This window comes from Protopterus annectens, chromosome 4.part0 (assembly GCF_019279795.1).
Source record: "Protopterus annectens isolate FY-2018-M chromosome 4.part0, PAN1.0, whole genome shotgun sequence".
Lineage (NCBI taxonomy): Eukaryota > Metazoa > Chordata > Ceratodontiformes > Protopteridae > Protopterus > Protopterus annectens.
The window spans coordinates 1,757,103,724-1,757,126,625 of record NC_056733.1 but is presented as its reverse complement, the minus strand read 5'-3'; the positions used below and the strand labels follow the sequence as shown (position 1 = coordinate 1,757,126,625).

Here is a 22,902-nt window from a genome sequence, read left to right as displayed (position 1 = left end):
CCTCTCTCCTGTCCCCTCTTATTTTTTACTTTTGTGTGGTTCCTTTTTTCACCATTCTTCTGAGGTGTATTTGTAAAGGATATGGGACCTTTCTCATTTTGGGACTCCTGACATCTGGGGCAAGAGAAACTGGAGAAGATGGTGTCGGCTGTCAGCTTTGTACTCCTGGTGCTCTGACGTCAGGGAGCATGGCTGAGCAGCCGACGCCGGACCCAGACTTTGGGATTCTGGCCGACCGAGGACTGCCTGCCGGCAGGGGAGAACCCTACAGTCATGACTGCAACAGTGAAGACACTCGAACATCTACATTTATGGTAGGTGTACACAACTGTACTTTCTCGTTTTCTGTTTTTACAGTACGGATGTGGATCGCACTCTGTCTCAAGTTGTGGTAATATTTATTCACTTTTTCTTAGTAAAGATTAGATTGTTCCTAATCTTTTTCTTAGTTATACTTATTTTCGTTATTATTGGCTATTTCCACTTACCATTGCAGGTAATTGTTTGCCTTTCCCTTTGCTAAAAACTTTCTTACCCACCTTTAGGATAGTTATTGAATGCCTTTGATAGTTTTATATATATATATATATATATATATATATATATATATATATATATATATATATTCTCTTTCCTTATCCTTTTCTCCTTTCATGCTAAGATGGTTGAAAACTCGATAGGATTCAAGAAGTGCACTCTTGTGAGCATAAAATACCAAACTCTGATGCCCACAGGGAGTGTATCTGTTGCTTAGGAGCAGCTTATCTGCAAACCCCTTGTCAAATCTGTGCAGGTTTCGGCTCTTACACCCTAAGTGATGGAATAAATTAGTTCTGAAAGGTTTGCTATCTGCTTCTGCTCCTTCCTGTTCATCTTCCTTCTCAGGGGCTCAACCCCCACCAGAAAGTCAAAATCTGCTATGGAGCCCAGGGAGCATAGAACATGCTCTCCTGTCTGGTCTCCTAAACCTGCTTCTGCATTGGAGCTGCCTGCCAAACAGCCCAAGTGTTTGGATCTGAATTCTTCAAATCTGACATCCGGGACGTCCAAGTCTTCTCAGCCCTGAAGTCCCAGCTTCATCTCTGAGCATATTTTCCCTAGACTTTGATCTCTATTCTTACAAGAGACACCCAAAAGACCTTCCATTTCATCTTCTATCAGATCCTCCCTTTGCAGATGTGGATAGAATGATGTAGAAGTTCCTCAGAGCTCAGATCCAGATGGGGATCTTTCTGGCTCCAGCTCCCATTGGATCTGTGAGCCTTCAACTTGTATCCCATTCCATTGTCTTTCCTTCACTGATCCAAACAGCAATTTCTGAGCCCTCAGATCTGAGAGTTGAAGCGTCTTAACCAAAGACAGTTACATCTCGGACTACGGATGGTGCCCGACTCATTTGGTGCCAACCCCCCCCCCCCCCCGAGTAAGATGTGTCTTGGAGCCAAAACGTTGATGCCAGACAATGGAGGTGGATGTCCTCAGCTTTTGGAGCTATTGCTTCCTGCTGGAGCATTAGACAGCTCGGGTCCAACTCCTCCCTCAAGGCAAGAGCCCACATGAGGTTGGAGTTTACCAGCACCTTTAGTTTCAACTTCAGTAAGGCTGACAATGGCTTCTCCTGGTCCTTCTGCTTGTGAGGTAGTGGATAGGGCTTTCTCACACCCATGAGTACATTCTACTCTTGCTTCCATGCCTCCTTCGGAATCTGACTTATGAGCCTCATCGACCTATTCCTTAGGGACAGCCAGCCCATATGAGCTTCCAGGCAGTTCCTGCACAGAAACTTCCTCTAACTTCCGATACCTCTCCAGATCATCCCACTAAGGAGGTCCCATGGAAGAGATTTTGTAAAAGGAGGCACATAGATTCTCCTCAGGAATCTTTAACCAAAGACACCAACTTCCATGAAGGGAAGGAGTCTCCAGGATCTCCACCAGAAGACATCTTCTTTGGAGACATTCTAGAGATCCTTAACTAGAAAGATACATGGTCTTCCAACGCCACCCCCCCCCCCTTCCCAGGAGAAGTTAGTGTTCCTAGAAGCCTTTCGGTCCAGCCCATCTACAGGGGATATAAAAAGTTTACACACCCCTGTTAAAATGCCAGTTTTTTGTGATATGAAAAAAAAATGAGACCACAGTAAATCATTTCAAAACGTCCCCACCTTTAATGTGACCTATAACCTGTACAATTCAATTGAAAAATAAACAAATTTGTTAGGGGAAAAATATAAAAAATAAAAAACGTACAATATGCTTGTTGCATAAGTGTGCTCACTCGTAAACTAATACTTTGTTGTGTGTGCTCACTCTTAAACTAATACTTTGTTGAAGCAACTTTTGATTTAATTACAGCATTCAGTCTTCTTAGGTAGGAGTCTACCAGCATGGCAGATCTTGACTTGGCAAGGTTTGCCTACTCTTCCTTCCAAAAGCACTCCAAATCTGTCAGATTGCGAGGGCATCTCTTATGCACAAGTCCTCTTTGGGTCACTCTACAGATTTTCTAGTGGATTTAGGTCTGGGCTCTGGCTGGGCCATTCCAAAACTTTAATTTTCTTCTGCTGAAGCCATTCTTTTGTTGATTTGGATGTTTGCTTGGGAGGTCATTGTCGTGTTGAAAGGTGAAATACCTCTTCATTTTCAGCTTTCTAGCAGATGCCTGAAGGTTTTGGGCCAAAGTGACTAGTATTTGGAACTGTTCTTAATTCCCTCCACCTTGACTAAAGCCCCAGTTCCAGCTGAAGAAAAGCAACCCCAAAGCATGATACTACCACCACCATGCTTCACCATGGGGATGGTGTTCTTTTGGTGATGCGAAGTGTTGTTTTTGCGCCAAACGTACCTTTTGGAATTGTGGCCAAAAAGCTCAGCCTTGGTCTCATCAGACCATAATACATTTTCCCACATGCTTTTGAGAGACTTGATGTATTGTTTTGCAAATTTTAGCCAGGCCTGGATGTTTTTCTGTGAAAGAAAAGGCTTCCGTCTTGCAACCCTACCCCATAGCCCAGACATGTGGAGAATACAGGAGATTGTTGTCAGATGTAGTACACAGCCAGTACTTGCCAGAAATTCCTGCAGCTCCTTCAGTGTTGCTGTAGGTCTCTTGGCAGCCTCCCTGACCAGTTTTTGTCTTGTCTTTTCATCAGTTTTGGAGGGACCTCTAGTTCTTTGCAACATCACTGTTGTCCCATATTTTCACCACTTTTTGATGACTGTCTTCACTGTGTTCCATGGTATATCCAATGCTGTGGACATTTTTTTTGTACCCTTCTCCTGTCTGGTACCTTTCAACAATGAGATCCCTTTGATGCTTTGTAAGCTCTCTGTGAACCATGGCTTTTGCTGTAGCAGACAACTGAAATAATGTCAGGAAAATCCTACTAGGACAGCTGAACTTTATTTGGGATTAATCAGATTATTTTTAATTGATGACAGGTGTGTACCCAAGAAGACTGAATGTTGTAATTAAATCAAAAGGTGCCTCAACAAAGTATTAGTTTAAGGGTGTGTGCACACAACAAAATATTAGTTTAAGGGTGTGCACACTTATGCAACCAGCGTATTGTATGCTTTTTTTATTTTTTTCTATTTTCCCCAAATAGATTTGTTTGCTTTTCAATTGAATTGTACAGGTTATAGGTCACATTAAAGGTGGGAAAAATTTTGAAATGATTTATTGTGGTATCATTTTTTATATCACAAAAACCTGGCATTTTATCAGGGATGTGTAAACTTTTTATATCCACTGTACGTCTTGGGCTACCCCTTCTGCAGATGACCTTATAGAGCTGGTGTCTCACCAGGCATGGAAGGAGCCGGATACCATGGAACCATTTCCTGTCACACAGACAAATTTCTCGCTCCACCCAAAGACAGACCTCATTGGAGTAAGGGAGTTCCCATGGATGTCTTGGTTGTGTTGCAGCCACATAAAAGGAGGTAGCTGAAAAAAAACTCCCATAGTGAGCAGGATGGAAAGACCTGGTCTGTCATGGGAATCTGTTTTTCTGCTCCACAGAGATCTTTCTATAGGAATCGGTGTGGAGGAAAAAAATATGTGGTTCCGAAAAATCACAAAGACCTTTTCAAGACTCACAAGGAAAAATTTCTCCCAAAGGCAGGGTGATGAAGTTCCAATGGATGACGCTGCCTTCATAGCAGAACAGGCCTGCAAACCCAAAGGTTTCGAGATTCCTTTTCAGATTGACCCTTTCAGTACTCCTGAACAGTTGCCCAACTGCTTTCCTCTGGTGGCAGTCAGGGGCATTTGTCCCTGCACCCGGAAGTCTGGGCATCTATCAAAAAAAACACTTGTGTGCAAAAAATTATATCCAGAGGATATTTCATTCCCTTTTTGCAAAGCCCACCATCCAAACTGGAAAAAATCTCCTTGATGTTCCACCCATTCAGTGGGAGTTAGCAGCCCTAGAAGTTCAAATGCATCTAGACGAAAGAGTCATCAAAGATGTCCTAACAGACAAATGAGGATTCGGAACTTACTCATGGTTCTTTTTAGTGCCAAAGAAAACGGGAGAACTGAGGTCCATTCTCGATCTCAGCAGTCTAAATCAATGTGTAAAGAACTCCAAGTTCTGGATGGTCATGGTTCAATCCATTCTACCCCTTTTACAGAAGGATGATTGGATGTGCTCTTTACATCTCCAGGATGTGTACTATCTCATTAAAATGAACAGATGCTCCTGGAGATATTCACACCTTTGGTTGGGGGCCAGTCATTACCAATTTAGAGCCCTGCCCTTTTGTCTCACCACAGCCCCCAGGGTGTTCACCAAATGCATGGCAGTGATAGCAGGTCATCACAGACTGCTCGGATTCAGAGTGTTTCTTTACATAGACAACGTGCTCCTCAATGCCCCAACCAGGCATGTCCCCAGAAGGCCAGAATCTGCTTACTCCAGCAGTGTCAGTCTTTAGAGGTCTCAGTCAGTTATTCCAAGTTCCATCTTCAGCCACTTCAAGTCTTGGAGTTTATAGGAGCTTGTCTGGACACAGTCAGCTGACCTTTCTTCCATCAAACAGAGTACAGTCCTTAAGATTGCATGTCAGAGAGATATCTTTACACCTTTCTCCCTCAGCAAAACTGTTTTTTTGGGCCTTAGCTCAATGTTTGTGGTGATTACCTTACTATCAAGTGCTGGATTCCACATCCTTGTTCTTCAGTGGACTCTAGCGGTCTGGTGGTCAGTTCTTCAACAGTCTCTGATCCATCCTGTAAAACTTTCTCAGGTTTGCAGGAACTCCCTGCTTTAATGGATTCAGTCCAAAGAAGTTTGTCAGCATTGTATTCACCCCCAGTAGCCATGGTGACCACAGATGCCTCCCAGTTGGTGCAGTTAAAAGTATTTAACTTGAAGGTATTTGTTGAGATCAGGATCAATTTACAAGTTGTATTTGGTTTTAATTGACTTGTATTATTATAAAATGAAGTGTTACTGTTTGAGGTGTAGTCTGATGAAGTTGGAGCACTTTTTCCGACAAAAGCACTTACAAATCTAACGGATTTAATAAACAGTGTTGTGTTGTTTACCTAGAGCTTGCTCATTGCTAGTTTCATACTAGTTTGTGTCACTTTGAAGTCTTTCACTTTTAAAGAAGGATGACTAGATATGCTGTTTACATCTCCAGGATGTGTACTATCTCATCAAAATGAACAGATGCTCCTGGAGATATCCACACCTTTGGTTGGGGGCCAGTCATTACCAATTCAGAGCCCTGCCCTTCGGTCTCACCACAGCCCCTAGGGTATTCACCAAATGCATGGCAGTGATAGCAGCTCATCACAGACTGCTCGGATTCAGTGTGTTTCTTTACGTAGACAACTGGCTCCTCAATGCCCCAACCAGGCATGTCCTCAAAGGGCCAGAATCTGCATACTCCAGCTATGTCAGTCTTTAGGGATCACAGTCAGTTATTCTAAGTTCCATCTTCAGCCAGTTCAAGTCTTGGAGTTTATAGGAGCATGTCTGGACACAGTCAGCTGACCTTTCTTCCATCCAACAGAGTACAGTCCTTAAGATTGCATATCAGAGAGATATCTTTACACCTTTCTCCCCCAGCAAAACTGGTTCTTTGGGCCTTAGCTCAATGTTTGTGGTGATTACCTTAATATCAAGTGCTCGTTTCCACATCCTTGTTCTTCAGTGGACTCTAGCGGTCTGGTAGTCAGTTCTTCAGCAGTCTCTGATCCATCCTGTAAAACTTTCTCAGGTTTGAAGGAACTCCTGCTTTGGTGGATTCAGTCCAAAGAAGTTTGTCAGGGTCATCCCTTTGTATTCACCCCCAATAGCCATGGTGACCACAGATGCCTCCCAGTTGGGGTGGGGAGGGGACATGGCACATGTTCCCCAGAAGAGAACAATATGCATTTCAGTGTCCTAGTGATGAGAGCAGTCCTCCTAGCGTTGTGGGCTTTTCAGAAGTCTCTTCCTCTAAGGTCAGGTGCTGTCCAAATGGACAACATGTCAGGGGTTTGGTACATCAACAAATGGAGGAACATGGTCCTACTTCTTTGTCAAGAAGTAATGAGAGTGTGGCAGCGGGCGATCTTCTCCATTCACTTTCTGCTACCAATGCACATACCAGGAAAATCCAATGTGCTAGTCGACAAACTTGGCATGATTATTCTGATGTCTCAGAGGTGGTCTGTCAGTCAAGCAGTGGCGGAGAGAATCTTCCATCACTGGGGTCACCTTGCTGCGACCTCTTTGCTTCTCCCCTCAATGAGTGCAGCAGATGCTTTTCCCTAATTTCCCCTTGGGGGAGTCACCAAGAGATGCTGTTTTCCACGTTTGGGCCTCCAGTCTTTTTTATACTTACCTTACCATTATCTCTAATCCCCAAATTTGCTCAGAAAGCACTCCAGTTGAAGAGCAAGTTTATCCTCATTGCCCCATTTTGGCCATGTCAGGTGTGGTTCCCCTTCCTTTGGTTTCATCTATGTCCGCCTTGGACACTGGATCTCTCTCCAGATTGGGTCACTCATCCCACAGGGATGGCTCACCTGGACATTTCAGGATTCAAGTTGACCTCATGGTTTCTCCAATTCCAGTGATTTCTAGACGGCCCAGGTTTTCTTCTCCAGTCCGACAGATGTTGATATCATCCCAGAAAGCCTCCACTAGAACAGCATGTAAGAGTAAATAGAAGAGATTTTCTTTCTGGACCCATTGGAGAGAATTAGATCCTTTTACTGCACCTATTCCTGCTGTTTTAGAGTTTCTTGCTTCAGTTTTTCAAGAAGGAGTAGTTTTTCCAAGATCAAAGTTCAACTAGCAGCCATCTCCAGTGATCACACTGATGATAATGCTTTCATTCTAGCTTCTTCCAAGTTACGCGAAGCCTTTCTTAAAAGTACTTTTTTGCTTAGACTTTCGATTAAAGATCTTACTCCATCATGGGACCTTTTATGTATGTTGCAAAGTTTGGCACAGCTTCTTTTTGAACCCTCATCCAAGTCTGATGTCAAGTTTCTTTCTTGGAGGACAATCTTCCTAGTGGCCATTACGTCAGTTGGGCAAGTTTCTGAACTCCAAGCACTCTTCTCAAAATCATCTTACCTGGTATTCCAGAAAAATAGGGTCACATTACATACTAATCCATCTTTTCTGCCCAAAGTAGCCACTGAGGCAAACATCAACCAAGTGATCGATTTACCGGTGTTCTTTCCAAATTTTTCTAATAAAGGTGAATACATGCTTCACCTCTTAGATGTACATAGACAGCTTTGTTTTTATTTTCATAGGACAAAGGTTTTTGGAAAAACTGACCAGTTCATCTCCTTTGCTGTCAATAGATTGGGAAAACCAGTTTCTAAAGTTACCTTAGCTAAATGGTTGACAGACTGCATTTTATATGTTTATTCTTGATGAGGTTTGCCTTTGCAGAGACCTCCAAAAGCTCACTCCACTAGATCCATGGCTACTGTATCTGCTTTCTGGGCCAGAGCTTCTACTGATGATATTTGTGTTGCAGACACTTGGTCCAGTGCTCATGCCTTTATTGCTTATTGCAAATTGGATCTCATTTCCAGAAGAACTGCCTTTGGTTCTGTGCTACTCCAGATCATCCTGCCATGATGGCCACCCAGGGTTAATGTAGCTGAGGACTCTGTCCCATTTGTTTAGGAATGAATGAAAATGACAAAATCAGATACACAAGTTATGTACTTACCATAGCTTTGCATCTGTGGTGTTCATTTTCATTCTTCCTCAGCTCCCCCTTTCCATTTCTTTTGGGAGTGATCTGATAGACATAGTGGAACCAGTGTTCCTGTTTGAACTCGTATTCTGTCTTTATCTTTTAGGTAGGCTTTCTGAATGAGCAACAGATTTGATTTGAGGTAATGCAGGACTCTGGGCCATTGTGGGTAAAGGGAGGAACTCAAGAGTTGGATTCAAGAGCCTGAAAGAAATGTAGGCAAGACAGATCTGAGGTCATATTTGAGACCCATTCATTGAGGAAGAATGAAAACGACCAGCACAGATACATAGTTATGGTGAGTACATAACTTTTAATGTTAAGTTGTCCATATCTCGCCTTCACTCTTGCTGTTTGGGTTAGGAGCCGATTCTCAGCTCCATCTCGGCCGTATACTATAGCTCAAGAGCTTTTACTGGCTTGAGGCTAGCCCCTATCCCAGCATGCCTAGCGGTAGTTACCCAGATCTTGTTTGCCGCTTGCTGCGCCGAGATTGCGGATACTGGCTCAGGCTAAGAGTTTTTCCTCTTACTATAATTTTGAACAAAACTTTCTAGTTTAGTTATTTTTGTTAACTGTAGTTGTCCTTCATATTTCTATCTATCGCTATCCTGTCTGACTGACGTGCACTGTGTAGATTAACAGTTTTCTCTCTCTGGCCTTTCACCTCTTCCAAACCCGTTTAAATTAGAGGGTTCTTCTTCCTTTCCTTGCCTTTCCTGTAAGTTCTAAGGAGTTGCCGTTTAAGTTAAAGACTCTCCTTATGTGGGGAGTTCACTGTTTAACTTAGAGGCTTTCTCCTCCTTCTTTGTTTTTCCTGTTTGTTTTAAAAAAAAAAAAGAAAAATATATTTTTTGTCCGTTATTGTCTAGCTTACATAGTGCTATTAATAGTGCTATTGTATAGTCTTCTTCTTAGTAGTCTATAGCCTTAGACATGGTGCTGTTCTCCATTATGTCCAAGGATACTGCCAAGGATTCGAAACCTTTGGGTTTCAAGACATGCGACTTATGCTGCCAAAAGATGGCTCTTAGGGATGGGCACACGAGTTGCGTATATTGTTTAGGACCTGTTCACCTGCAGGACTCGTGCTCTATCTGACAAGTTTTTAGTTTACGAGTCCTGCAGGAGAGAAGAAGCAAGTTAACCTTGAGAGGTTTACTCAAGACCCCCTTTGATGCTGCCATGGAGGGGACTCAGCCAGCAAAAAAACTGAACAAAGTCAAGCCTTCATCCTCTTTGGCTCTGAGTTCGGACCCATCTAAGGACAAGGGCAAGCCACAATCCAAGTCAGACCCGATTTTCGGTTCTGACAAGACATCTTCACCTACGGCTCCATCTGTGTTGTCGGAGCCACTAAGGTCCCATAAATGTTCCAGGTTTCCTACCTTGGAACCGGTGCAGTCTGCTCCACAGTCTCCATTATTACAGTCTGCGGCAGGCAGTCACCGGTCTTCCACTCATTCCTCTCGATCATCCAGGAGCCTCTCGGATGATGATGTGGAGAGGGTAGTAAAGAGGCTTCTTAGGACACCAAGTATTAGCCAAAATACTTTCGGACCCATCCCAGATGGAAATGGTACCGACAGCATAAACAACACCTGTCTCGATTCCTCTTCTGACTCCTCTTGAGTTCAGAGCCTGAGTGTATGGAAGTTGTAATGGTAGAACCGTCGGTTCCAGTAACCTCTTCTGGTCTCTTGGTTCTGACTACTGCTCCGATCTCCTTGATATACCCCCTTCTGTCGAGGGATCTGTGAGCTGACCCTCCCTCGTCGGCTCCGAGGGGGGGGTGGCATTGGACCCTTGTCCGACCCTACTCTCCCTCTCGGAGCTTCGGCGCAGATCAGCTCGGCTCCTACATCGGCCTCTGAGCCGGCGCCCTTGGTTCAGAGGAAGTCTCCTGCTTCTTTGGAGCCGGAGATTCTTTTGGGTCAGGACCACGATGCCTTCAAGGTAATGAGGAGCATGCTGTCTGCTGAGACAGCTCCACCCTCCACTCCATTGGCTCCTTTGCCTTCTGTGCCGGTGTCTGCGTCCGAACCTTCCCTCTGCCCCAAGTGTAGGGAACCCATGCTCCAGGATGCCCTATTGGGCGATCCCACCTTGCCCGAAACCTCCCCTGAGCATCCCTCAGAGGAGGACTTGCAAGAGGAAGCATGTGGACTCTCCTGAGTCCTTGACATCAGACACAGACTTGAATGACTCCGAAGAGTCGCCACGGTCCCCCTCTGAAGATGTCTTTTTTTCAGACATCTTAGAAATCCTGAGACAGAAGGGTGACTGTAAGTCCCTTGCCCCTTTTGAAGATGAGTCAGTGTACCTGGATGCATTCGGTTCCCGATCCTCCACCTCTTGGGTATCTCCTCCTTTTGACCCACTATGGCACGTAGTGAGTCAGAAGGCTTGGAGCTCTCCAGACATGATGGAACCTGTTCCGCAGAGGCTCAATAAATTTATTACAGCCCCTGAAGACAGGCTCTTCTTATCTAAAGGTGTTCCCATTGATGCTATGGTGGTGGCTGCAGCCACCAAGAAGGAATTAGTGGAAACTTCTTCATCTGTCAGTCCGCCAAACAGAGTCTCATACGATGGACAGGTATGGGAAGCGTAGGCTTTCTTCAATGAACTTTACACTCAGGTCACTGAACTATTTATCCCAATTTACAAGGCTTCAAAGGGATGTCCTCAAAGAGTTAGGAGATATCTTACAGGATCCTACAGCTGCAGGAGCCTCGGACAAGGCAGCTTCTCAGCTTGCGACCATGACTTCCATGGTTAACTCCTCCATGCGGCTCATTTCTTATGCAGCTGATGGGGCGAGCAGGGTGGCAGGCACAGGGGTAGCCTTACCCAGACACTCCTGGATGTGCCTTTGTCATTTTGTGGAGCCCTTCAAGTCTTCCTTTACCAATGCCCCCTTTGATGGCTCATCCCTGTTTGGGCCTCAGGTAAAAGAGACTCTTACCAGGTTTGAACAGGATGGTAAAATTCTCTCTGCCATTGGAATACATTTTTCTGCTCCATTTAGGCCTTAACCTAAAGGCCAGAAGAGTGGGAAAATGTGGTTCCGGAAATCCCAGGGAGCTTTGCCTGACACATGTGTAGATTTTACTCCCAGGGGCAGAGGGGGAAATAATGAAGATGCCGACCTCACGGCAGGGGGGTCTGCAGAATCAGGGCGACAGATACCTTTTTCGGTAGGCCCTTCCAGCACCCCTGAAGGGAGGCCCGACCGTCCAACTCCAGAGACATTCGGGGGAGATTATCCTTGTACCCAAAAGCCTGGCAGACAATCACAGAAGATACTTGGGTACTATCCATAATATCCGGAGGTTACAATATCCCCTTCTCCCTTCTTCCCCTGTCAAAAAGACAATACTCTATCCCAGATGTTCTTCCACCCAGTCTTCGGGATCAAGCCAACCTAGAGGTTCAAAGGTTTCTAAGAAAATGAGTCATCTAGGAAGTCCCCACAGACCAAATCGGATACGGAACTTACTCCGGGTTCTTTTTAGTTCCAAAGAAAACAGGGGTCTGGAGACCCATTTTGGATCTCAGCAGGCTGAACAAGTCAGTCAAGAAAACAAAGATGTTCATCGTGTTTCACTGTTGCAGTCATAACTGTAGGGTGCTCCTGCCGGCAGGCAGCCCGAGGTCGGCCAGAATCCCAAAGTCTGGGTCCGGCGTCGGCTGCACAAGCCAGTACCCTGACGTCAGTACGCTCTGGTACATAACCCTCAGCCAACGCCATCTTCTCCAGTCTTTCTTGCCGTGTGGTGGAAAAGCAGCTCGCAAGTCGTTGGTTGGCGATTTTCGAACAGCGTTTTTGGTTGTTGTCGGTCCGAAGTTCTTACTTCTCTTCTCAAAGCTAAGTACCCCGTTGGGGAATCTTTTTCTTGTTCCTCCGATGTCAGAAAAAGTTAATAATTGTATTACGTGTGGAAAACAAATACCTCATAAAGATTTCCACTCTTACTGTCTACCTTGCTTAGGCCCTGACCACGACGTTTCTTGTTGTTGGTTCTGTGCCAGGTTTAATTCTCGTACTATCAAACGCAGGTACGACTGGGCTCTGAATTACTTTGGCAGATGCTTCAATTATAGAATGTCGTCGGACACTACCGGAATTCAAAAGAAGCGCAAAGACAAGGACAGGCCTCCGAGGTCCAAACAGGACTCTTTGCAGCTGGAGCCGGCGTCCGGTTCGGCTGTCGTCAGTGAGGCGCTTTTGCAGCCCCTGTCGTCCGCCACTTCTGAACCGATGGCCGATACGGACTCCCATGGGGAGCCATCAAGGCCTTCTATTTTATCTGCTGCAGGACCTTCGGACGTCGCTCCCTCGGATGGGTCCGGAACCACTGTGCAGGTACCGGCTTCTGAGGGGGTATTCAGGCCTACTCACATCACTATTTCAAAGGCAAAGACAAAGACTCCTGTTAAGTCTAAAGCTCCTGCTCAAGCTTCTTCTGAATCTACTCCCAGGACACAGAAGCAATTGTTAAGGATAGCTGAAGATTTGCTTACAATGATTAGGGGTTCTCACCCCCCCCCCCTGAGAAAAGGCCTCGACAGGATGTTCCTATGGATTCCTCTGACCAGGCTTCTATATCTTCTGTCTCTTCCTCTGATCAGGAATATTCTTTTCCTCCTTATGAGGATTCGGATGCTGAGGACTCCTTGCCCTCTGCCTCTCCGCCTGAAGATTTTTCTTTGGGGAAACCTTACATGAGATGAGGGAACATTTTCATTGGGAAGGTCAGGATTATTCTGCTTCCAAGAAGAGGCTTAGAGAATTTCTTCTTCTTCCTCAACATAGGCCTTTGGCTCTCCCTCCTGTTCTTGACATTGTGGATGATGCTTTTCCGAGGCTAATTTGAATCCTGATTCCATGCCTCCTGCTCCTCTAAGCCTGATAGGTTTTATAGGGTTCCTGAGTCTCATTTGTTCTTATTTAAGAATCCTTCTGCAGATCCTGAAACTATATCTCAGGGTTCTAAGGCTGCTAAAGTTGCTACTTCTAAGAATCCTATTCCCTCTGAGAAGGATTCTCGTGCTTTAGACAGGTGGGGCAAAAAGGTATATACTTCTGCTACCCTTTCTGTTAGGGCTTTAAATTGCCAGTTTCATATGTTTAAGTATCAGCAATTTCTTTTGTCTGTTTTAAAGCAAAAGCTTGCTTCCCTTCCTGCATGTGCAGAAGATAAGGAACTACAGGATGTATTGCATGCAACTGAACAACTGAACAAACATAGCTTGCATTGTGGTTTTGATGCTTTGGATGCTTCTTGCAGGGCCGCAGCCTCTGGTACTGTTATCAGGAGACATGCTTGGCTTCGTGAGCAAAGTTTACCTGAACAGGTTGAGGCTAAATTATTAGATACCCCTGTTCAGCATGATGTTCTTTTTGGATCTAAGGCTGAGGAGGTTATTAAAAAGATGGAAGAAAAGGCAAAATCTATGCAAACTGTGAAAGATTTCTTGCAAGTTCAGCCTCCTAGATTTTCCAGGAATTGGCCCTCCAAGAATTGGTCCTTTCCCACGTCTGACAGGCCTCAAAGGGGAAGATATAGATGCTCCAGAGGTCGTGGCCAAGCTCAGGCCTCCTACAGATCGAGGCAATGGACTGCTTCTTCACCTAGAAGGGGAGAAGACAGATCCCAATCTCAAAGAAAGCAAACTCAATGACTCTCCCGGTTGGGCTACAGGACCTCCTTACCTGGATGCCCCTCTCGGAGGAAAACTTTCTCTTTTTTACAGAAATTGGACTCATATTACCCAGGACAAATGGGTATTGGACGTGATTTTAAAAGGCTACAAATTCCACTTTCATACCTTGCCAAGGGCTTTCGGTTGGCCAGATCTGCCAAAACATCAATGGTCAGAGGCCTTAAATCAAGTGGATGCTCTTCTGGCCATGAGAGCCATAGAGCCTGTTCCACTCTCAGAGATGGGAAAAGGTTTTTATTCGAGACTGTTTCTGGTTCCAAGAAAACAAAGCTCATGGAGACCTATTCTGGACCTTTCTGTGTTAAACACCTTTTTGGAAATTCCAAAATTCAAGATGCTTACTCTGGAGCAGCTGATTCCAATGCTCTCTCAGGACGCCTGGATGGTGACATTGGACCTAAAGGAAGCTTATTTACACATTCCCATCAGGCAGGAACGCAGGAAATTCCTCAGGTTCAAGGCAGGATCGAGACACTTTCAATTCTCTGTACTGCCCTTTGGTTTATCTACTGCGCCCAGATTCTTTACCAAGTGCCTGGCACCAGTAGTGGCTTATTGCAGACTCCAGGGGATTCAGATTTACCCCTATTTGGACGACTGCCTTATTCAGGCAGACAGCAAGGATCTTTTACTTCAACATCTGGATTTTGTTCAATGTCTTCTCCTCCTACTGGGATTTTCAGTGAACACAAAAAAGTCACATTTGATCCCTTCTCAACAAATGGTATTTCTGGGAGCCCTCTTAAATACAACCTTACATAGGGCCTTCCTCACTACAGAAAAACAAATACAGCTGGCTTCAATTTTCAAGACTTTGGCAACTCTACCTCAGCTCACTGCAAGGAAATTCCTGCAGGCACTGGGCTACATGGCTTCCTGCATTCTGTTGATTCCAAATGCAAGGCTCCATATGAGAAAGCTTCAATGGTATCTGAAAAGTGTATGGTCGCAGCATTACCACGATCTGGAGACACTGATTCCTCTGATCCCCTGCCTCCAGAAGGAGTTCCTTTGGTGGTCCAGGGTGTGTGCTTTAAACGAAGGAAAGCCTTTCCGTCTTCCTCAACCTTCTCAAATCATAACCACGGACGCCTCGGATTATGCTTGGGGAGCACATTTTCTAGGCAATTGCCAGCAGGGAACCTGGACAACGGATCATCTTCACTGGCACATCAATCTGAAGGAAATGTTGGCAGTTCAAAATGCTCTTCTAGCCTTCAAGAAACTTTTGCATCCAGGGCCTCTCTTGATTTACACAGACAACACCACAGTCATGTGGTACATAAACAAGCAGGGGGGTTCTCATTCGTACCCCCTTTGTAGACTAGCTATGGCTTTATGGGACACAGCTCTAAATCTGAATCTACATCTCCAGGCCCAATTCATACCAGGAGAACAGAATCTCTTAGCAGACAGCCTGAGCAGGAACATTTTGGATCCTCACGAATGGATGCTAGACACCAACTTATTCAACAGGATTACTGCAGTTTGGGGATGCCCCCAGATAGATCTGTTTGCATCCCATCTCAATCATCAGCTGCCTCACTTTTGCACCAGGTCATTCCACAAAGCAGCTTGGAAAGTGGATGCCCTGTCCTTCAGCTGGAGAAACCTTTCGGGATATGCCTTCCCTCCTCTTCCTCTACTTCCTCGGGTATTACTAAAGATAAAACATGACAAGCCCAAGTTCCTCATCTTGATTGCTCCAAATTGGCCTCGACAGTTTTTGTATCCAACTTTAAAGCACCTGTTCTTGGAGCCTCCTTGGATTCTCCCTCTGAACCCTTCTCTTCTGCCCCAGCATCAGGGTCAGTTGCTACATTCCAATCTCAAGACCCTTTGCCTGGCAGCTTGGCTCTTCAAAGGAATTTGATTTCTTCTACTCTTCCCAAACAAGTTTTGGATGTTCTTTTGGAAGCTAGACGCCCTAGTACTAGGAAATCCTATGCCTCTAAATGGAAGAGATTTTGCATTTGAATGCAGGACTGAGGCTTGGACCCTCTGGTTCCTGATCTCTCTTCTATTTTGCTTTACCTTTCGGATCTTTTGTCTAATGGACTTTCCTTTTCTTCCATTAAGATTCATGCTTCTGCTATTTCTGCTCATTTCAGTACTGATCCCCCTGTTTTTTCTCATCCTTTGGTGAGACAATTCTTGAGAGGGGCTAAGAATTTAAGGCCTCCCAGGACCCCTCCTATTCCTGCTTGGGATCTTAATTATGTTTTGGAAAAACTTACTTTGCCTCCTTTTGAGCCTGCTGCATCTTCAGATGTTAAGTTTTTATCTTGGAAGACAGTTCTTTTGTTAGCTTTGACTTCTGCCAGAAGGGTCTCAGAGTTGCAAGCTCTCATGGCTGTGGAACCATACCTTATTTTCCACCAGGACAGAGTATCCTTGAGGACCAATCCTACTTTCATGCCTAAGGTGATTTCGAAAGTGGCTTTAAATCAAACAATTCACCTTCCTACCTTCTTTCCTAATCCTCAGAATAAAGGGGAAAGGATTTTGCATTCCTTGGACGTGCACAGACAGTTACGATTTTATTTGGACAAGACTAAAGAGTTCAGAAAATCTGACCTATTGTTTGTTTCTTTTGCCTTCAGTTCTCTTGGAAAGGCTATTTCCAAACAAACTATTTCCAAATGGATTTCTTATGGAATAAGATTTTGTTACACTCATCATGGGAAACTGTTTCCAGGTACAGTAAGAAGTCATTCTACTAGAGCAGCTGCTACTTCTACAGCTTTTCTCAGGGGAGTTCCTACCAAGGATATCTTGGAAGCTGCCACTTGGAGTTCTGTGCATACTTTTTCCAAGCACTACAATCTCCCTTTGTATTCTAAGACCAGGGCAGGCTTTGCCTCTGCTGTTTTGCAGGGTCTTCTTGCTGCCCCTTCTTCTGTCTAGACCTCCTCCCTTTTTTCACTGCTTTGGGATTCCACCCTACAGTTATGACTGCAACAGTGAAACACGATGAACATAGTACAGTTGTGTACACCTACCATAAATGTAGATGTTCGAGTGTCTTCACTGTTGCAGTCGGTGTTTCCCTCCCTCCTATCCCCTCTTTTTCTCTCTTTTGTGGTGTATTTGTGTTTCCTTGTTGGATTCATTTATGATTTTTGGGAAATTCTGACATCTAGGGCAAGAAAGGCTGGAGAAGATGGCGTCGGCTGAGGGTTATGTACCAGAGCGTACTGACGTCAGGGTACTGGCTTGTGCAGCTGACGCCGGACCAAGACTTTGGGATTCTGGCCGACCTCGGGCTGCCTGCCGGCAGGAGCACCCTACAGTTATGACTGCAACAGTGATGACACTCGAACATCTACATTTATGGTAGATGTACACAACTGTACTTTCCAGATGATAACACTGCAGTCCAGTCTTCCCTTTCTGGGACAGGACAATTTGATGTGCTCTATCGATCTCCAGGGTGCGTACTACCACATAAAAATGGACAGACAGTCAAGGAGGTATCTACACTTCTGGCTGGCAGCCAGTCACTATCAGTTCAGAGCTCTACCCTTTGATCTCACCACAGCCCCCAGGGTGTTCACCAAATGCATGGCAGTAGTTGTGGCTCACCTGAGGCGTCAAGTATTCTGGGTGTTTCCATATCTAGGCAACTGGCTCCTTACTGCCACCACTGAGCATCAGCTAATCAGGGCACAGGAACACACAATCCACTCTTGTTCTCAACTTGGGATCACCATAAACTACGAAAAATCTGCCTTGTTGTCTTGTCAATATATTGCCTTTATAGGGGCAGATTTAGACACAAGGGCCATGATAGCAAAGCTGCCTCAAGAAAGAGTATTAACAATCCGTTGTCATGCTGTTCACACAAAAGCAACTTCAAGCAAGATTTGTTCTCTATGTCCTGGGTTCTATGGCGGCGGCAATTACTCTGGTGCGTTTGTCTCTTCCACATGAGAATTCTACAGTGGCTTCTATTTTCAAATTGGTCATTACAGGACTTGCCCATGTTACATCAGATTCTGATCACAGAATCCTGCAAAAGGGATCTGGAGTGGTGGCTTCACTCCCCTATGGTGACAATAGGCAGGCCGTTTCTACCCCCCAAACTGTAGCCACAGTGACCACGGATGCTTTTCAGATAGGGTGGGGGGGGGGGGCATTATCTGGGACAGACTGTTCAAGGGACTTGGCAGGAACATGAGTACCACTTGCACATCAGTGTCCCAGAGATGAGAGCTGTGCTCCTGATGTTGCAAGCACTTCAGGACTCTCTACCTACAGGGACTATAGTAATTCAGACGGACAATATGTCGGTAGTATGGTACATCAACAAATAGGGTGGAACCAGGTCTTACCCCTTGTGTCAAGAGGCTGTACGAGTTTGGCAGTGGGCGATGTCTTCCCAATGCTTTCTGGTTGCAATGCACATCCCGGGGAAATCCACCATGATAGTGGACAAGCTCAGCCGGGCTATCCCAGATGCCCCACAAGTGGTCTCTGAAGCAGGAAGTTGCGGACTTGATTTTTTGCAAATCGGGCCAGCCGTGCTGTGATCTGTTTGCCACCCCCCTCAACAACAAATGCAGCAGCTACTTTGCTCTAGTCCCACCACCGGGACAGTCACCCAGGGATGCACTTGTTCACAATTAGCCCCTGGGACTGCTTTACACCTTTCCACCTTTTCCCCTGATCTCCAAGTTTCTTCAGAAAGCACAGTTGTTGGGTTGCAAGGTAATCCTCATTGCCCCTTTACTTTCCTTGTCAGATATGGTCCCCATTCCTTTGGCCTCACCTGCAAGGACAGCCTTGGACCCAGTGCCAGATCTTTTGAGACATCAGTCGGGGGGCTCTCCATCCTTCCATTCAAACTCTCAAGCTCACAGCTTGGTTTCTCCACTTCCGGTCTTAGCCAGGCTTCCTGATGTTTCTCCAGCAGTTCAGCACATTTTGATTTCCTCCCATAAGCCCACTACTAGGAGACTTTATGCTAGTAAATGGAAGAGGTTCTCTTGTTGGGCAGGCAGAAATCAGGTTGATCCCTTTACTGCTCCCATTCCAAAGATTCTCCAATTTCTTGCTGAAACCCTTGACCAAGGAGCAGCTGCAGCTACTATCTGAGTGCAGTTAGCTGCCATTTCTGTTTTCCATGTGGGAGAAATGGGTTCCAATATCATGTCCCATAGATTATGCAAGGCATTCCAAAGAGGTACTATCCTATTAAGACCTCCGATAAGAGAACCTCTTCCCCCTGGAATCTAAATTCAGTTTTAGACACACTGATCCTTCCTTCCTTCAAATCATCTACTTCTTGTCCGCTCATATTTCTGACTTGGAAGACCCTTTTCTTGGTTGCAATTACCTCAGCTAGAAGGGTTTCAGAATTATTCGTCCCCCGTACTTGATTTTCCATAAAGATCGGGTTTCTCTCAGAACCAACCCCTCCTTCTTACCCAAGGTATGTTCTGAATACAATTTGAATCAATCCATAAGCTTCCTGTGTTCTTCCCCAGTCATGGCAACACGGCAGAGTATAAGCTTCATCAATTGGAAGTTCATAGACAGTTACGTTTCTGTTTACACAGGACCAAGGACTTTAGAAAGTCTGACCAATTGTTCATATCCTTTGCGGACAATAAAAGAGGTTGTGCTGTCTCAAAGGTGACTTTATCAAAGTGGCTTTCAGACACTATAAAACATGTCTGTGAGTTGCATAATCAAAAACTCCCAGGGAAAATTAAAGGGCACTCGCCTTGTCTACCTCTATTGCCTTTCAAGCCAGATTGCCTTTGGATTCGATCTGTGCAGCAGCTACATGGGCTAATCCTCATACCTTACTCATTACAAAGTAGACTGGGCCTCCAGGAACAGGGCATCCTTTGGTTCTACGGTCCTAAAGAGTTTTTTCCAGTGAGCCACCCACGAATCAGGTGCTGTGGATGCTGTCCCAAACAGCAAGAACGAAGGGGAGATATGGAAAACATGACATAAAGAAGTTATGTACTCACCATAACGTTCCAGGTTTGTTGTCCTTGATCTTGCCTTCCTTTTTGCATCCCGCCCTCCTTCCCCCTTCCCGGAGGATCAAAAGGAATCCCTTGTTTTATTGGTTATACTGGCTAGGTTTCCTTTATACCATACCTCATGGTTAGACTCTGTCTACTACTATTACTACTGTGGAGGGGTCACTCCTTTATATGTAGGTGTCATCCGATATGTAAAGTAGAGTATATCTCTTGTCTGTTTATATGGTCTAGTGTTGGGTTATCACAAACAAGATCTGGGTAACTAATGCTAGACATGCTGGGATAGGGGCTAGCCTCGGGCCAGTAAAAGCTCTCGAGCTATAGTATACGGCCGAGTTGGAGCCAAGGATCGACTCTAAACCCAAACAGCAAGAAGGAGGGCGAGATCAAGGACAACAAACAAGGGGCATTATAGTGAGTACATAACTCCTTTTTTTCTACACAGTGATGGCATGGGACCATGTAAACCTTCATAGGGAATTGTGCACTGCTAACAAAATTCTTGATTGGGATGAATGAAAGATAGGTAGGATATAAACTAAATTTCATAATTTACTGTTATACTGGCCACTGATCAAAGATCTACTTTGCAGATCTGCTGTTATTGTAAGAATATTTATACTTTGCAGATCTACTGTTATTGTAAGAATATTTCAACACAACTGAATTTTCTGTCTCAGTGCTGTGCATTGGTAATATTTAATGAGGCAGAGAACTGCAAAGACTATTCAGTTACCGGTGTTGCTTGCCACCAGACTGTGGAATTGCTATAGCTTCCAGGGAAATACACAAGAAGACTAGAGAAACAAAAGTCACAGATTTATAAACGTTTTAATAATTTTGTATAAGTATCATTTTAGGAGAGAAATGACATTCAAAAAGTAAGATATTTTGAAAACACTTGATTTATAGGCTAAAACGTATGACTTGCAACCTATGACTTGTAAAATGGTGGATGACCGCTAATAATTTCACTATGCATTCAAGAAATGGAAATTTTTATTACTGACTTCACACAGATTATATTTCTAATGAGTAAACGGCTTTTATTTTCCTAATGAGTAAATGACATAAAACCAAGTTTTGCATAATAATAATAATTTCATGGAGTGTTTTATTTTTAATACAGCGATGCCAACTTGATAGACTCCCTGTCAGATTCCGATTCTGACATGGGCAGCACTGAGCAGCTGGACCATGGAAGTACTGACACATTAGCAAATGGTTGCAAGGCAGATCTGGAAGCTGCAAAGAGGCTTGCCAAACGCCTGTTTAACCTTGAGGGATTTAAAAGATGTGATGTGGCTCGTCAACTGGGAAAAAAGTAAGTTACAGCTCATTGTGAGAAAAAAACTCTCAAGTCATACTGAAAGCTTTCTCTTTCTAGGTTTATTTGAAGATGAACTTCAGATGAAGCAGTTATTTTATTACTTAGTATACTTAAAATATCATCCTTAACATGTCAGGGTATTTTAGATCAGTTGATTTATTGCTAAATGTTGTTTCAAAGAAGCATTTGTACGCAGCTATTCTCTTCAGAAATTAGTTTCTCATAGTAAAATAAAATCTGGCAGTAGCAGTAACACTGGACGTTTCTTCCAACTTAATCTGCATGTTTGGTGTGGCTGCAGACATCCTAATAACGCCATTCACCTCAGAGTAACCATTGTGCTTCATGCTCAGATTTCTCTTCAATGGCAAAGTGGAGTTTCTTGGTGTACTTTTGACTGGAGAACACATAAAAGAAATGAAAAACAGTTTTGCTTCTTAAACCCCTTAATAGATACCTTCTTGAAATTTAAATATTTACTTTTAGCAAAGTAGCAGTAATTTTCTTCCTAAAAACCTTTAACAGATACTTTCTTGAAAGTTAAATATTTAACTTTTAGTAAAGTAGCAATAATTTTCATAAAGAATATGACTGAGTTCTTTAAGTCTGCATTTTCTGTCCATCATCCTGTAAGTAAAGTTTTAGTCTCAGCTATTTTTAGAGTATGATTTCTGGCACATGATATCTTATAGTACAGATGTACTAGAAATGGTTTCAGTATAAAAGAGCCCCGCATAAGTGAGAAAGAGGAGGACTAATCATACCTCTCAGCTGTACATTTTTTTGCAGAATGTCCAGATTTTTGCCTCATATTTTTGGTCTGTTTCTCATAAAATTGTGGTTGTCTGGCAAATCATTGAGGTTTTTAGCCAAAAATAATGATAATCATTTGAATTTCAGACTTCATACCCTTCAGAAAATTCATGCTAATGCAAAGCCTGTTCTGTCTAATTTGTAAATTTGTAATAGCAATATTTAAAAAAGTGTTCCTATTTTTGGGCCTTTGTCCCCTCTTTATTTAGTTTTGTCCAGATTTCTTGCTGTGAGAGACTGAGAGCTATTGAACACTATAAAACCTATACAACACAGCTAACAATGACAAGTCCTGTATATATATATATATATATATATATATATATATATATATAAAGAAATACTAGGGCAGTTTACATAAGATGTATGACCACATACTGGAAAACAACACAGAATGATAGATTTTTTGTAGCTTAGGGTGAAACCTAGGCAGTTTGTCTTAATTTGCAATTGTCTACATATGGTAACCTCGTAACTGACCCATGCTATCTAAAATCTGTGCTGCCAATGACTCAACAGTTCATTATCCATTTATGACACTGGTGGCCTGAACTTAATTGTTTTTTCAAGACTTAAAAGAGTAAACCCTAAAGAGAAGGATCAGGAGACCAAGAAACTTTTTCATCTGTGTTTTTTTTGGTAGAGACAGGAGTGAAAGCCTTGGCATTTGCAATGTGCATCCTTGTTGCATGCTTCCAGTCATGGCTGCACTTAAGTAGACTTCTATTTTTATTTATTTTTATTTATCATTTGTTGACCAGGAAAGTCCGTCTAGGTTCCACAGAGCCTGTTTTCAGCGGAGGCC

General features: G+C 43.9%; 1 protein-coding gene across 1 annotated transcript in view; it reads left to right on the top strand.

Annotated features, from left to right (window-relative positions):
- The window catches only part of PSD2 (pleckstrin and Sec7 domain containing 2), a 2,726,943-nt gene that overhangs the window by 518,322 nt on the left and 2,185,719 nt on the right, over positions 1 to 22,902 (top strand). The window contains exon 4 of the mRNA XM_044069466.1: positions 21,084 to 21,278. Within this exon, the coding sequence (XP_043925401.1) occupies positions 21,084 to 21,278 (195 nt within the window). The remainder of the gene's footprint in view (positions 1 to 21,083; positions 21,279 to 22,902) is intronic.